General features: G+C 35.1%; 1 protein-coding gene across 1 annotated transcript in view; it reads right to left on the reverse strand.

The window, feature by feature from the left end:
- Positions 1–367: 367 nt before the first annotated feature.
- Positions 368–16,341, reverse strand: part of Eif3e (eukaryotic translation initiation factor 3 subunit E) — a 33,003-nt gene continuing 17,029 nt past the window's right edge. The window contains exons 7-13 of the mRNA XM_021182960.1: positions 16,104–16,228; positions 13,809–13,935; positions 13,051–13,152; positions 11,470–11,579; positions 2,693–2,795; positions 1,974–2,108; positions 368–554 (exon numbers count right to left, since the gene is read on the reverse strand). Of these exons, the coding sequence (XP_021038619.1) occupies positions 516–554; positions 1,974–2,108; positions 2,693–2,795; positions 11,470–11,579; positions 13,051–13,152; positions 13,809–13,935; positions 16,104–16,228 (741 nt within the window). The 3' untranslated portion in view covers positions 368–515. The remainder of the gene's footprint in view (positions 555–1,973; positions 2,109–2,692; positions 2,796–11,469; positions 11,580–13,050; positions 13,153–13,808; positions 13,936–16,103; positions 16,229–16,341) is intronic.

A 16,341-nucleotide genomic window follows, 5' to 3' on the forward strand; every position in this document is an offset into this window, starting at 1 on the left:
TGTTCATTACAACTGCAGATATAAAGACTGTCAACCAGATAGGCTAATTCAAATTCCATTTTTGATAAAATTCTCAGAGCCGAGGAGCAGATCAGTGGTTACATTATGTACACACTGACAAGAGTGTGAGTTAATGATAGTTCTGTACCTTACCACGAGTTGACACAAATCTACACCAATTTAAAAAGAATCATTTCTATGTACCGTACTAATGTCAAAACCCTGGTTTGTTCTGTTCTATAGTATCAAGGAAACAGGGTTTATATATGGATCTCTCTGTACTACTTTAGCAACTTCCTGGGAATATATAATTGTTTTAAAATAAAGTTAATAAAATACACTTGCATAAAAGGAAATCCAAGCAAAATAAAAAATTAATCATAGCCAATTTTATTCAAATTCTCCAAAATTTGTAGCAAACATGTTAATTGCTTTTAAAAATGTATGTCATCCTTTATACACAATGGCTACTGTGTCTTTCACCTATTCCTTTTTCTTCTTTTCTTTATAATCCTTTAATAGAAGCCAGAATCTTGGGTTGCCCAGTTGGGAGCCTAAAACACATGCAGAGAGAATCAAGATGAAATGAAATCTGAAAACACTAATAGAAAAGGAAGTGGTACAAGTATCTTTTGGAGAGTGATAAAGCATAACAATAATCAATAAACATGGGAAAGATAATCAAAAAATTTATTCTGAATATATAGGAAAAACAAACAAGAAAAAAACTATCATATGAAATACTTTCAAGGCTAAGCTCTGCAGCAGGAAATATTAAAAAAAACCCGCCCACCCCCATGGTCAGCCATCACAACACCCATTTACCTGGAAGAATTAAAACTCTTAAAACTTATAGTAGTTAGCCATAATCAGACTTAGGTACCAAAAAATATTCAATTACAAGATATCAATACAATAATTTCAAAACCAACTGACAATGATAAAAGCTTTATCCCAATTATTCTAACTTCATGGTATCATTACTTCCTGTGGCTGGTTAAAGCCATGCTGGTTCATATCCGTCTCCATCTTGGCCTTCCTGTCTCTCTCAGATGCTCTGAGCTCTTAGCCATGTCTCCCTTTTCCCTGTCCAATCACAGGCCTCCTCCTCCCCTAATATTTCAGTACTGTCACATGGCTCTACTAGAGTTCATTGGAAAATACAATTGTAATTTAACCTATTTTTCAAACCTTAATTCAATGGAGTCATTAAGTACTCCAGTTACTAACTACTTTCTACCCTCAGTTACATGCAGTCAGTGTCCAAGGAGAATTAAAGAAGACTTGGAATTTTGAAGTTATAAGGTCACTCAAGTTCTTTGAACATCAAAAATGAGGAACCTCTACTAAAAGAAAAGGGCATATTTTTAGACAGTTATGGACATCATATAAAAAAATTAAAATTGATTTATGATCAGCAGGAAAAGCAGTACTTTTTATAGAACTAATGCTTTAGATTTAGAAGGAGAACACACATTTCAAGCACATGTAAATTATCATCTAAAAGAATCAAAATGATGTGTTGAGAGTCCTGAGGAGGTTCACAAAAAAATAAAAGAACTAAACCCAATTATAATTAGAAATGTAATTTTTTTGTTTTCTTGACTACTGAGTAAAATATATCTAAAGCTGGGCGTGGTGGCGCACGCCTTTAATCCCAGCACTTGGGAGGCAGAGGCAGGCGGATTTCTGAGTTCGAGGCCAGCCTGGCCTACAAAGTGAGTTCTAGGACAGCCAGAGCTACAGAGAAACCCTGTCTCGAAAAACAAAAAACAAAGAGCAAAAAACAAAAATATATATATCTAAAACAAACTTAGTTTCAATTTAGTAATTTTTTTGAACACTATGTTTGTAAGTTTAAACAGAAATATAAAATGAATGCTAAACAATACTGATTATGTTCCCAAAGTTCATGTAATAGAAGTTACATTATTGCTAAATCCTAGACAGAACAGAAAATGTTTGATTCTTACCTCTGATCTACTATTCTGATTAAGTTTCTTTTCGATATTCATGGCCAACATTTGGCTTCTAAAAGAAAGACTTTTAGTCTTTTCAATCACTTGCTGGTAGGGTGAGACTGCATTGTTGCCCATTACCACATGACCCTGAAATGAAACAAATTATTCTAGTAAAGTCAGTGCTTGGTGTGTCTCAGTAATCATGAGCACAACACAATACCACATAACTGATGCACACTTATACACTATATTGAGATAATATTTATTCACCAATATTCAAACAACTGCCATAAAATATTTTTTGGTGGGGAATACAGTATCTGGAGTGGGTTCTGACACAGAACAAACAATTTTTTAGCTACAGTCACATCCTGGTTTTACTTTTGCAGTTTGAGACAGTATTTTGTTAATTTGTCCAGGATGTCCTTAAACATACAATCCTCCTGCCTCAGAGCCTAAAGTAAAGAAGGGGAGATGACAGGCCTGCACCAGTAGGCTCAGCCTAACAAAGATTCATAGACAAGTACTGTGCGTGCCCATAAACCCAGCGAAGAGGCAATCGGCCAGAATATTTTAGTACAGTGAGCTCCAAGGTAGCCAGCCCCTCACAGTGAGATCATATATCAAAAAACAAGGTTTATAGAATAAAATTTCTAATTAAAATTTCTCCTGAATTATAAAAATAGTCAGCAACTATTATACAGCATGTACCATACCAATATAGTACTTACTAGTTTAGAATCAATCTTGGCATCCAACCTCGCATTTCTAATCAAATTCACAATCCATCTTTCAGCTTCTTCTGGAGTCATATTCAGTTTGTCTGCTAACATACTAATGAGAGATATAAAAGCTTAGTGTTTTGTACATAGTGTGACTCATACTTTGTATAGACTTCAACTACTTCTGGATCAAGTATTCTTACATACAAGACTCTTAACAATATATACCATTTCTGTTTATGTCTGTCTTATATCACCTTCATAATACCAGCTGGACTGTAAAGATCCTTGACAAAAATTACTGTATTCTGCATTTATAAAACTTGTGGTTTTGAAAACATGATCTTGAGTGCGCCAAAGAAGAATTTTATGACACTGACAAATGCTTAAGGATGCTATTTATGATTGTGATGGAGCTCGGGGGGGGGGGGCTGTTTGCAGTTATTATGCATGTAACCAACAATGCCAGTGAAAGGGATGGAGAGACAATACCAGCTGACACCATGGAAAATGCCCTTGGACAATGGATCTGCATCCTTTATTTTCCCAACTTACAATCAAGTTGTAAAGGGACTTGAGCAGCTAGTTGTCAATCAGCCAACTGACAAAGAGTACATATGCACAGGATAATAAAAACACACTATACTTGAATGCATTAGTGTACATATGTTATTATTAAATGCCCTTTATCTTTACCTGAATTATTATACACTGTTCATTCTTTAATATCATTGATTTGGCTTTGAGAATTTGAATATTTTTAATAAGACTGGAAGTTGGCAATGTTCACTACCAACTCCTCAACAAAACAGTTCCTTGGGATACTATAGACAGAAATTCTGAATCTAAGAGTATCCCCACCTTTAAATGTATTTAAGTCACTAGCAGCTATAAAAGCAGTTATGTAGTGATAAGGCATTCACCCAAGTGTTACCAATTCAATTAATCAAAAATATCTTTTAGGAAAGAGCATACGCTCTACCATATCCCCTTTTCATTGTTGAAGAGAAAAATCTGTGCAAAATGTAAAAATTAAGACTATTAATAAAATAGTCTACAACAGGATTGAAAACGGGCCTTGCATAAGTTTGGTAAGTACTCTACATTTGTGCTTGTGGGGGTTTGAATATCCTTGGCCCAGGGAGTGGCACTATTAGGAGGTATGGTCTTGTTGGAGGATGTGTCACTGTGGAGGTGTACTTCAAGACCCTCATGCTAGCTGCCTGGAAGCCAGTCTTCTAGCTGCCTTCAGATGAAGATGTAGAACTCTTAGCTCCTCCTCCATCATTCCTGCCTGGATGCTGCCATTCTCCTGCCTTGATGATAATGAACTGAAGCTCTCAATATGTAAGTCAGCCTCAATTAAATATTGTCCTTATAAGGTCATGGTATCTGTCCACAGCAGTAAAACCCTAAGACAGTGCTATAGTCTAAATCTGTTTGGTACTTTCTGAAACAATTAAATTGCCACTGCTTGGTCTTTAGGTCAGGGAGAGTCTGAATTTGCAATCTTCCAGCCCCACCCCCTGAGTCTTTGGGATTAGAGGCCTATACCAGAGACCTCCCCTTAAAAGGCATTGTTTTCAAAATGGGGAAAATCCTGCAAATAATCTTTCCGGTAACTTCACAGTTATTTCAACTCCTCTGCACTAAATAAATATCTGAAGAAGCTGTTACTTATGAAACAAGCTTTTAAAAAACATCTCACTCAGCAGAACTGAAACAACTTGTTTAAAACCTTTTATCATTTTACTTATTTACTTAATATTTGGAAGCAGAATTTTGCTGTTTAGCTCTGGCTGGCCTCAAACTTGGAGTGAGCCTACTGCCTCTGTCTACCCCCATCCCAAGCACTGAGATTACAAGCATGTGTCACTATATCTGGTCATATTCTGCTGTTTAAAAGCAGAGAAGCCAATTTTCAGACAATTATGTAGTTGCACCATTAAAATTTTAAATTATAATGCAAACTCTTTATAAGCTATGTAAATAAAGTAACAGTTTAAAACCAAAGGTTTAAAAAAAGGTTATTTGATATTTGAGTCTTCTGTGTTACTTCGTTACTTCTATCTAAATGGAAGTACTTCAGTTACTTTTTAAACCACAGCTTCTCACCAAAAGTCTCATCATGGACCTCACTTTTCATCAGCTGCCATACTAAATGTTCTTCAAACACTCTCATCTCTAGGGTCTTTGCACAGGCTGTCCCTACATGGTTCTCAAATAGAAAAGGACCCTGATAAATCTTCCAATGATTATGTGTTTTTATAACTAACCTACTCTCTTAATCACTTTGCTTTGCTGACTACATGTCTCCCAAGGAGACTATGCAATAAACCGAGTATTATGAACCTTTTTCAGATGGCTTATTTCCTATGCATACAGAAAGAGTGTCATGTATATCACAAAGGAAGAAACCAATACTTAATTGTCTGATCCCTTCCCATTCAAGCCAGGAACTGATTCAGGCTCCGTAACTACTTTCCAGTTATTTCCCAAATAATCTGTATCTTGAGCCTTTAATCTATTCTACACAGTTGTTTCACCCAAAACCTTACGATCAGTTTATTTCCTAGCTCTTTTTCACATCTTTACAAAATATCTATCGTATAGTGCAAAAAGCAAAAAACATTCAAACCTAATTATCCAGTTATGGCTTCCTCCAGTTATGGCTTCCTCCGTTTTAGCTACAATAGAAGTTTATAGCTTCCCATTATCCTCCATCATGAATACCATATTAACATCCATAGCAAATCAGCTCTCTTCCTTCACTGTCACTCTTTCAATGAAACATGAACTGGCTTTGATGCTTATGGCAAAGATTAACTCTCAAGGATTTAGGGAATAGGTATCTTATAATCCCCAACTACTACCACCATCTGTTCCTCCCCTTTCCACCTCCTCTTCTTCCTCCATCATTATCATCACTAGAAAATCCAAGAAACCCAACAGGGTTAACAATGCTAGCCTAGAGTTGACATAAGGAAACACCTAATTTCAGATTTTAAAAGAAAATGTCACTTTATGCCTAATTTGTGCTTGTGGTGGTTTGAATATCCTTGGCCTAGGGAGTGGCACTATTAGGAGCTATGGTCTTGTTGGAGGTTAATTAATTCTAACTAGAATCAACATCCTGTCTCTCTTTAAATGCACATCCTAACATGACTACCATGCACAGTGGAGTTGCATAAATATCTGTGGGCTGAGCTATAATAATCCCACCGTCTCCACTGTTTCTTGATCCTTTACTTAATAGAATGGAATCAAAGTAAACTTGAAATAAGTTCTAATCATGCATTAGCACATTATTTGATGGCACCTTGAGTTATCCAAGCTACCAATCACTTTAAGAACAAAACTAAAAAAAATGTAAAAACTGACTGGCAAAATGGCTCAGCATGTAAAGGTCCTTCCTGCCAAACCTGACAACCAGAGTTCAATTCCTGAGCCCACACAGTGGAAGGAAAGCTCTGATTCAGAAGGCTCCTTGCACCTCATATGCACACGGTGACACATACGTACTCTCTCTCGTTCACTCTTGAGGAGAATAATAAATGTAAAATATTTTAAAAGAATATCTATATTAATAAATCCATTCAAAATACTAAAGATTAAAAAAAAAAATCAATCAAACAAAATAAAAGTACTAATCAAAGCTCAAAAGAGAAAGGTGACTTAGGCCACCCTAGAAAATGCTGTAAAATGAATCAAAGTACAGAATATCTGAAGATAAAAAGATTCAGGCTAGTTCTACTCCAAACAGAAAGAAGTTATAGATTCGCATAGTATTAAAAATTTTAACTGCGTCTGGAATCATTTCAAAAGGACCTTAATATTTTCTCTGAAATTGCTTCATGTATCTTTTAAGTTGACTAGTTTACCTGTTATACAGAAACGAAAACTAACAAGTACACTAAGCAAAGGACCGTCAACATCAAGCTAAGACAAACGTTCAACTCAGTTGCTGTAAATAGGAAGATTGTTCACGCTTCCAGCACAAACTGGATTTTTTATTTTGTTTTGTTTCTTTGAATTGATCCATACGGGTGGCCCCACTTACAAGCCTTAGATATAAAGCTTGATCTAGTGACCTAAGTCGTGTTTTATTGATTCCACATTGATTATCTATCAAGTCATCAATACCAGGTCTTGACGATCATCTCTCTCTCTCTCTCCTCTAAACCCCCAAGTCATTATTCTATCCATCTTACTGCAGATTTGGAGCCAGGATTTCACATGTGATAGTAATAACTATCTCATAACTTGGTTTTCCAAATTTTAGTTGAGAAGCACAATTTATTTCCAATGTTACTGAGTAAGGGTTACGATATGGAAACCTGTGGTCTGGTTTTCACTGAAGACTGCAGCCAATACATGGAAAGAGAAGGCCTGTGTATCTCTAAGAGTATGCTATGAGAACTAACTAAAGAATCGGCTAAATAGAAGCTACTGTTAACTGTGAGAGCAGGCAGACATAGCAAGCTCAGAAACACTAAATGCTGAATGTAACAACTGAAACATATAACCTTATATTAAAACTAACACAGAAATGAGTTGATAATGGCCTCTGAAACTACTATCTATTAACTATATTTCTTTATTCCCAATAAATGTGATTTTAAATATAAATTCTTGTGTGGTTATAACTCTAAGGAAAATGTTAAGGTCTAATTTTATTTAATAAACGAAGCAAACTGAGTTGTAATGCTAACAACGCAAAAATAGTTGGAAATAGCCAAATTATCCCCCAGAGAAATCATTAGTGTATAATCCAACATGTTTATCATAAGCATTCAAAATACTGCTTCCATTCTTTGTTTTATCTCCTGTTGAAAACTAGTCCAAGAACCATTTTACAACAGCTTTTAAATGTCAGACACATATATCTCACAACATAATAAGCTATATTAAATTAACCCCCCACCACACTATCTTTCCTGACAGATGCTGCATAATTTATGTTAGACAGTGTATTAAGAATGAATGTTTTGAATCACAAGTATAAAGTTGTTTAATAAACAATGAACCTTATAAAGGTATTGTATTCAGCAACTGAAATACGTCCATTTGAATGAAAAAGAAGCCAGAGATGCACAAATCTTCTCAACCCACAAAAGAAAAAAAGAGAGAAATTAGAAAGAATATGAACATACACTAATTAGAAAGTCAAAACAGGCCAGCATGGACTAAGAAACAGAACAAGATAATGTGGCACTAACCATTTATAGGATTGACCAAAATTTTCATCTGAATTATTTCTCTGGGCTTTCCAATATACAATATATATTCATATAATTTTTTTCCTATCACTATATTTCTTCAAGTATCTACTGAAGTAGTTTAAATGAGAATGGGCACCACAGCATATACTTGAATGTTAGGTTCCTAGACTGTTGACTCTTCAGGAAGGATTAGGAGGTGTGGCCTAGTGGGAGAATGTATGTAACTAGGGGTGGGTGGGCTTTAAGGTTTCAAAGGGCACAGCACTGGGCCCAGTGTTCTCTCTGCCTCATGCCTGAGGGTAAGCTGGAAGCTCTTAGCTACTGCTTAAGAACTATGCCTTGCTGCCTAGTGCAACGTTCCCCATCAGGATGTCCATGTACTCATTCTCTGAAACTGTATGCTAGCAAGCCCCCCAGTTAAATGGTTTCTTAATTGTCTCCACCACCGTGCCTCATTACGGCATAAGAAAAGTAAAACTAAGACATTAGTGAAAACTTTTAAACCTGAATGTATTTGTGCACTTAGTATCTGCTGCTTCTTCCACACTTCAATTCCTGTGAGGATAGTCAGTACTTGATTCTGACTGGCTAACACTGGCAATGCTTCTTTGAAAAGCTATATTGTTGGTTCTGTTTTCATTCAAAAGGTTTGGGTGAAGCCAGAAAAATCAATTCTATTTAAGTTGCTATATATATAAAACTTCTCATGATGACTTGAATATACAGCAAAGTTTGAAAACTAGATCACAGAATAAGTGCTTTCTCTCCCTATGTACTGTTCAAGATAAAGGTTAGTTCTGTTGTTCATTTAAATGAATTATAAATCATTGGAGTCTGAATTAGAGATCTGCTGCATTTGTAAAATCTTACTGTAATATCTCATATTACTTTCAGTTGCTATTATTCAAATTCAGTAAAACAGCTTTCCAACACATGAAAAAGCTTTCTATATTCAATATACTAAAGATAGAATGTTACTGGTCTATAACTTCATTACTCTAAAGAGATATAACTTACATGGATAAAAAAATTAAGTGATGGGGTATGATTTTTTTTTTCCATTCTGGCTGTGCTTTAGAATAATCAACCCTCAAGGTATGGCACAGCAGCTCTGTTACACATCACAACTATGTGTGTCCAGATGACAACTGTGTGTGTAAAAAAAAAAAAACCTAGAGATTTTGTGATACAGTTACCAGCTGACAAAGATTTCATGTTTACTCTTCAGCTCAACCGATATATTCTAAATCATCTATTTATACAAAGATTGTATCTAAAAATGTGAACTGTTCCCAATGAAACACTTCCTAGTGAGGAACACTACAATGTATGAGAGGATTATCAGCCTAAGTCTGGTAATCCATGATTACATCAATCAAACCTTTAAGTTTCTAGCTAAGTAACAATAGAGTACACAGAGTCAGTATTTCTACAAGTTTCTAGTGTCATAAAAAAATGTATATGAACAGCCTGAAACAGGCCCAATTTGCATGCATACAAAACTTTACCTATAAGTAAGAGTGCATGTGCTATTCTCCAAACTGTTCACATGCAGGCCAGCACACACATGCACACTCAATATTTGAAAGTTGTGGTTCTAGACCTTGAAATGCATGCCATGTTACTAATGCCCCAGGTTAAATAATGAAGATGCAAAGCATGTCCATCAGAACCACAGAAAGCTCTACGGTTCCTAGACTTACTCAACTGACAAGACCTAAAATAAAATTTTCTATAGATGTGCATAAGAGTCCTCGAAGCTCAAAACTTACATCTGAAAACACAGCCCCACAACAACCTCAATGTGCTTGATCTCATTTACTATTTTGAAAAGGAAAATTATGTAGTCCTTAAAAACAAAACAAAACAAAACAAAAACCCATGTTTTTAATTTTTCTAAGGCAGGCAAAGAAAAGTCTGATTAACTTCAAGTAAGTACAATTCAAGAACTAACTAGGAGAACCGAGGGCTTTGGAACCCCTCTAGAAATTTAGTTTAAGATGCTTTAGAGACAGCCTAGCAAAAAACAGAAGAGATCCAAGAAAAAGTAAACATATATACAGTAAACAGGAAAGAGCTTTGTACATAGGTCAGTGGTTAGGTGCTTGCCCACCACTAATTATGAGAAGGCCTGGTCTGGATCCTGGATAGTACCAAAAAGCAAGCCAACCAAGCACAGATATAACCATCAACATTCACAGAGGTATTCCTAGTCTATTACCTTTACCAACTACACATTTTACAATAGTAGACAAGATAAATACTTAGTCCATTTTACTGACAAACACAGTAAACTCAAAACTTAAGAAACATAATAATGAACTCAACTACCCATTTATAAAGATAAAGAGCTAGAATTAGCACAAACTCCTAACCCAGGTACCTTAGAAGTAAAATGAAAAGAAGCCATGTGACCTGACCTGTTTAGAATACATTTATTTACTTACAAAGATTAGCACTTACAAAGATTAAATTTGCTTTCAAAACAAGGAGAACTAAAAAAGTTCTGGTCAACCCCAAACACACAGGCGACCATAGCCTATGAGGAAATGGAGAAAACCAGAAAAGGAAAGCCTAATACTCAACACTCCTTTCTCACAGAAAAGCCTTAAACACAAATTTTAAAAACAAAGAACAATCAAGACCAGGTACTATCATCTAACCTGCAATCTGCCTGTCTTTTTTAATCACACAATCAATTGCACAAGAATAAGAAGAAATCAATTTTAAAAAGAATGCCTGCAAACTACAACAAAGTCCTAATTCCCATAAGAAAAGCCCACTGATCATACTACACTTCCAACTCTGGACAACCACTTCAAGAACAATTCACTAAAATTAGGCAAGTATGGATGGATCTCCTACCAAAACCAAAAGGCATTAAGAAACAGAATTTGGTCTGCATACAATTCCTCTGAGGCAAAGATTAAAAGTACCAAGTTTTTATGTTTTATATTTGACTTCATCTGAGGCCAAAAGACACTAATAATTTTTGAAAGTTTAATACATGAAATTAGTTTCTAATAGCTCATGTACATTTCACAATTTTCCTAATTATTTTCTCACACAACAGAGAAACTTTCAACTAAAATTCACCACAAGCTTTCCATGTTTCAACATTTTAGGATGTCACAGAAGCTTACTATATAAGAATTTAAATATGTAATTTAATAAACAAACTTAATTAACAAAATTATTACCAAATGTAGTGGTCTTTCAACAACATTTCCAATTGCTAAGGGCTAAGTCATTTGACCCTGTTGAAAACCATTTTACCTATCCGTTCATAATGGAACAACACTGTTTATTCTAAAAAAAGGTAACTGAAAATAAGCTGAAAAAGGCTTCAACTTGTCATTTCCAGAAAACTATATTCTGCCAAATAAAGACTAAACATTTCTAAAAATTCAAGCATGTTAAAATTTTCATAAATTATTAGCAAATTATTTTCTTTCAAAAGAGAAATAAATAGAATTAACTGAAATTTCATTACATGTAACATAATAAATGGCAATCTGTAGAGACTAAAGGTAGAAAATTTCCATGGAATCTGTGTGCTCTTACTTAATGCTGATACACTGGTGGATACGACAAAACGTCTCAAATATGAAGAGACGGGCATTCTCAATGAAGTCCTCCAGACACGCTACCAGGAAGAAGTCATTCACGAGCACCTAGATACACAGCATATATTCAAAAACCAATCAGATGACAACTGTTCTTAAACACTTGACTCACTTTGTCTACTTCATTGCTTTACTCACTATCTTAAAAAAAATCCTACAACATAGTACTCTTTAGAATGTTGCTCATGTCCAAATCCTTAATAATTTAAACAAATAAATAATAACAAGAAAAAATTAAAAACTCTCCAGGAATTACCAATGTCTCCTTGTTTTATTGATGATTGAGGTTAACAGAGTAACTTCCTTGATACATTTTTTTTTGTACAACATGCTCTAGCTAACTTAACAATAAAGAATGAACTAAGGGAATGAACTTTCTACAACAACAAGACAGGGTTAGGAAACATTGCAATGAACAGCTCCTATTTCAAAGACAGTAATAACTAAAAGAGATTATTTCAAAAGGAATGTATATATCATTTGTAATGTTCATATGGTTATACTGACACAAACTATCAAGGAAGATTTTAGTTTCCTATTTTGACTAATTTTCAAAGTCTGCCACAATGTTTATGTACATTTTTTCTCTTAGAGAAACAAGCTCTTAGCTAAACTGAGAATTCTGTTCTCGTAACTTGATTTTAAAAGACAAAACTATCTGAGGATGGGATTGCACACTTTCAATCTCTCCACTCAGAAACCTAAGGTATAGTGATCATGAGCCTAGGATCACCTTAAGATAAACAGCAAAATGTGTACACACCCTCACCTAACCCCTAATATGTTGGGAATATGAGCAAATAAATAAACAAATAGATGAGGCATGGCTGGAGATGGCTTGGTGGATAAAGCACACAGCATGCAAGCCAAACACCAGAATTAAACCTCTGGAAGCCATATAACAGGAAAACAACAACAAAGATTCCACAGTTGTCCTGACTTCCACATGTGTGCCTACAGCCACTAAAAAACAGGAAACTTGTTTAAAAATTAAACAAAACCAAAAACAAAAAAACAAAAAAAACCCAAAACAACCCAGCAGCAGAGTGTGATGGTGCAGGCCTTTAACCCCAGCACTTGGGAGACTGTAGAGCAGGTGCATGTATCTCCACTGACTGCTTGGTTTACATATCGAACTCCAGACTTGCTCTGAAAGAACTTTATTTTTAAGTAAATAGGAAAATTTAGGTATAAAAACATAACTGTAATAAACTGCCTAGTTTATATGAAATGTTAAATTTAATCTTTTCTACAAGTAATCCCATCTATAAATAAGGGGATCACAGTGGTATGCATGTACATATGAACCAGATTAGAGAAACAGAATTAAGGAGACTCAGATGAATTCCGATAGTTGATGTTTTAATTTCTGTAACCTAAAGGAGACAATACCAACTAGGTGTCTTCATTCTGTCAATAATATACCATTTAGTTTAATTTTTCTTATTCAATTACTTCAATACTTTACTACATCTTGAAATTTAAGAATATAAATTGCTTAGTAAAAATTCATACTTACTGATTCACATTCTCTCAGCTTTTTCTGAGCCCCGTCAAAATCAAAGTTAACATATAGGCATTCAACAAATTCCGTAATTGGGTCTTTATATGTGTAAGACTCCTACAAAATTAAGCCAAATGTCCAGTTAATCTTGTTAAGCACTGTTTAACATAATGCCAATTCACAGCTAATCCAATACCATCTTCTCAAAGCACCCAATCGAACCCTTACCTCAGATAACACATTAAGTTTGTCACATGTCCAAATTAAAGTCTCTAAACTCTCATCTTAGAATCATTCCACAATTTTCAATTCTAATACCTAGTCTCCTCTAGTCAATAAACAATGATGTACTTTTCAGATATGAACATATACCCTACAATAGCAATCATTTCTCTGTAAAATGCATTCTTAGATTACATCCGATTTCTTTGGCTTTTTCGGTATTTTATTTACAACTGAGAAGCTCCATAAGCCAAAATGCAGGGGCTTTTGCCACATTAAGAACTGTTACTACAATGTTCAACTTAATAGGTCACCATCTGGAACAGGCAACAACTCCATAAACCATCAACAAGCAGCTCCACCAAGCACTAATCACTCATACCATATTGATCATAAAGACACCTACGATTTTGCAAAAGTAAGCTCAGGGCTTGCTAATTTCTCTCTAGTTTCATGTAGACTTCCCTCTCAACTTACATATTTTCTCCTAAGGCCCACCCCAGCGTTTAGAGATCACACCTACTGTCTGACTGCTTTAAGTTTATTTTTACCTGTTGAATCACTTTCACCAGATCTTTCAGCACCTGCCGGCGTTTCCGCACATCTTTGTTGGTTATAACGGCGGTAGTCAAATAGCGGAGAATATGTGGACACATTGTCTGAATTGCATTAAGGTACCTAAGGTAAAAATACAACAGTTACTTTATATTCACTAAATTCCCACATTTTTTCATGTATATAGTTCAGTGTGAACTAAAGAAAACATCTAACATCATTTAGCCTAAGAGCGTAAGCATTTAAGAATTACATTTAAGTAGTACAAGAGAATGACAACCTGAAAATCAGCAGAATCCGATGACAAGAAACTCAACAACAGTATCATCACTATTGCCGATTAGAAGTGAGCTGGAAAACTCACTTCAGGAGCCCTGGAAGTCACTCATCACTGCTCCATAGATGTTGGAAGGTCTTTATAATCAGTTTCTTAAACTCCGTTTTCTTGCATAGATTCTTTTAACTAAATATTGTCATCAATTGACAAGCATATGGGAGCACTTTATTGCTTACACAATTCAGTTAAATGCATGTGACGACACTACAGCATCACTTTCAATGGAACTGGGTTGAATGAATTTAGAGGCATGGGACTTTCCTTTGTGCTTGCAGTGAGGACTGCAACATCCTAGAACTGCAATGTGACTTAAAAGTATCTGTCACAAATTCCTGCAGCTAGGAACGTCTGCTTCTTGTTTTAACTTTTGACAGAACGGAAAATGTACAAAGCTGCAAGTTCTGATTCATACCATGCTGTCATCTAAATGACTTTACTGAAACATAAATTTTACATGAAAGCACTGTTTCACTTTGAAATTTCAGACCGAATATTAGACTGCCCAAGTGAAATGTAATATCATGCATCATGTGACGACAGTAGCCTAAGGACAGCCATAACTTGGAAAGCATCTACCTTCTCCTAAGCAAGTCACCAGAGCCCTGACCTGAGCTATCAAACCATTCTAGCATCAAATAAGTTCACTTGTTCTGGTTGTGTGTCTTTTAAAAAAAACAACCGAATCCCCACTGATAAATGACTTTTCCTTGTTAATAAAACAACTAAAGGGAAACTCTGTTGAAATATCATTTCCATTAGTCTTTGTGAGCAAACTCTGCTGTGACCTAATATTTTAATTTTCTTAACTTTCTTCTAGTTGTTCTCCAATCAGTTGAGAATATTTAGTGGTTGTAGTATGGTGATGAAGATATACCTATTAGCATAGCCATACTACAAATTCAATGTTACACATTTTAAATCAACTCATTTCTATTGTGCCTTATAGTCACAATCTATCTCTTTATTTGTTGTAACATGAATATGTATGTACACATGTGATACACACACATACACTTATATACAAACAAATATCCTAATATCTGAAAGATTTGAAATTAAAGATTTGCTGAGTATGGTGGTATATTCATGATTTGAAGAAAGATGATCAAATTTTAGGTAAGACTGAGTTACATAAAAAAACTTCAGTAACATAGGGAGAACTTTTAAAAAGTAAATAAAAAATAAAATTAATTCTGGCCAACAGAATGGTGTCATTCGCAAAATTCACTGAGCAGTGTGCCCATTTCTTATCAACCCAAGACAAACCAAAAGTTGAACACAGCAAGTCAATACAAAAAAGATTTTCCCATAATATAACCACCCACTTCTCCTTTTTTCCTTTCCAGTAATTTAGCATAGGCCTTTATTCCTTTATTCCTTACACTTGAATTTACAGTCATCCCTCTGTATTAACAGATGACTGGTTCCAAGTGTCAAAATCTATGGATATCAAAGTCCTTTATAAAAAGTAAGATATTGTTTGCATACACTCCTGTATAACTTAATCTCTAATTACTTGTAATATGTAATATATAGATTTGTTTACAGTTACTACTGTATTATTTACAGAATGATTGCAAGAATAAAATATCTCTACATATTCAGTAATAATGGAACTTTTCTCTCACATGGTTACAAATGTGTAACCCATAGAAATGAAGACTGGCTTTGTACTAGATATCGGAGAACCCTGAGAATTCAATGCAAACTCACTTAATCCTCTAGGGTAAGCCCTGAGTCTACATGATATCTATATTGTTAGTTCAGAGACCATTCCTAAGAACAATTCGGAAGGACCTACAGTAACAGCTACACGTAGTAAAGCTTCCCAATTAACAAACACAAGCACATGTGCGCGCGTACACACGCGCGCGAGCACACACACACACACCACACCACACAATCACATAAAAATCATATATCAAAAGTAAAATTAAACAATGATGTAACTTACTGTGGTTGGTAAAGGAAGAGATCAATAATGTTATCACGGCCCTTTGGATGGTTGAAAAAAACAAATAGAGACCAATGAATGAGCCATGTTCGCTGCTGAAGAGACTGGAGTGGAGAACTCACAGACTAAAGGATTAAGAAAATTACACAGAGGAAATATTAGTATATGAAAAACAGACATGCAAACAAACACCAATTTCAGAAGTGTAACTAACTACAAGGCTCTACTCTAAGGCGAT

The sequence above is a fragment of the Mus caroli genome, chromosome 15 (genome assembly GCF_900094665.2).
Source record: "Mus caroli chromosome 15, CAROLI_EIJ_v1.1, whole genome shotgun sequence".
In the NCBI taxonomy this organism is placed as follows: domain Eukaryota; kingdom Metazoa; phylum Chordata; class Mammalia; order Rodentia; family Muridae; genus Mus; species Mus caroli.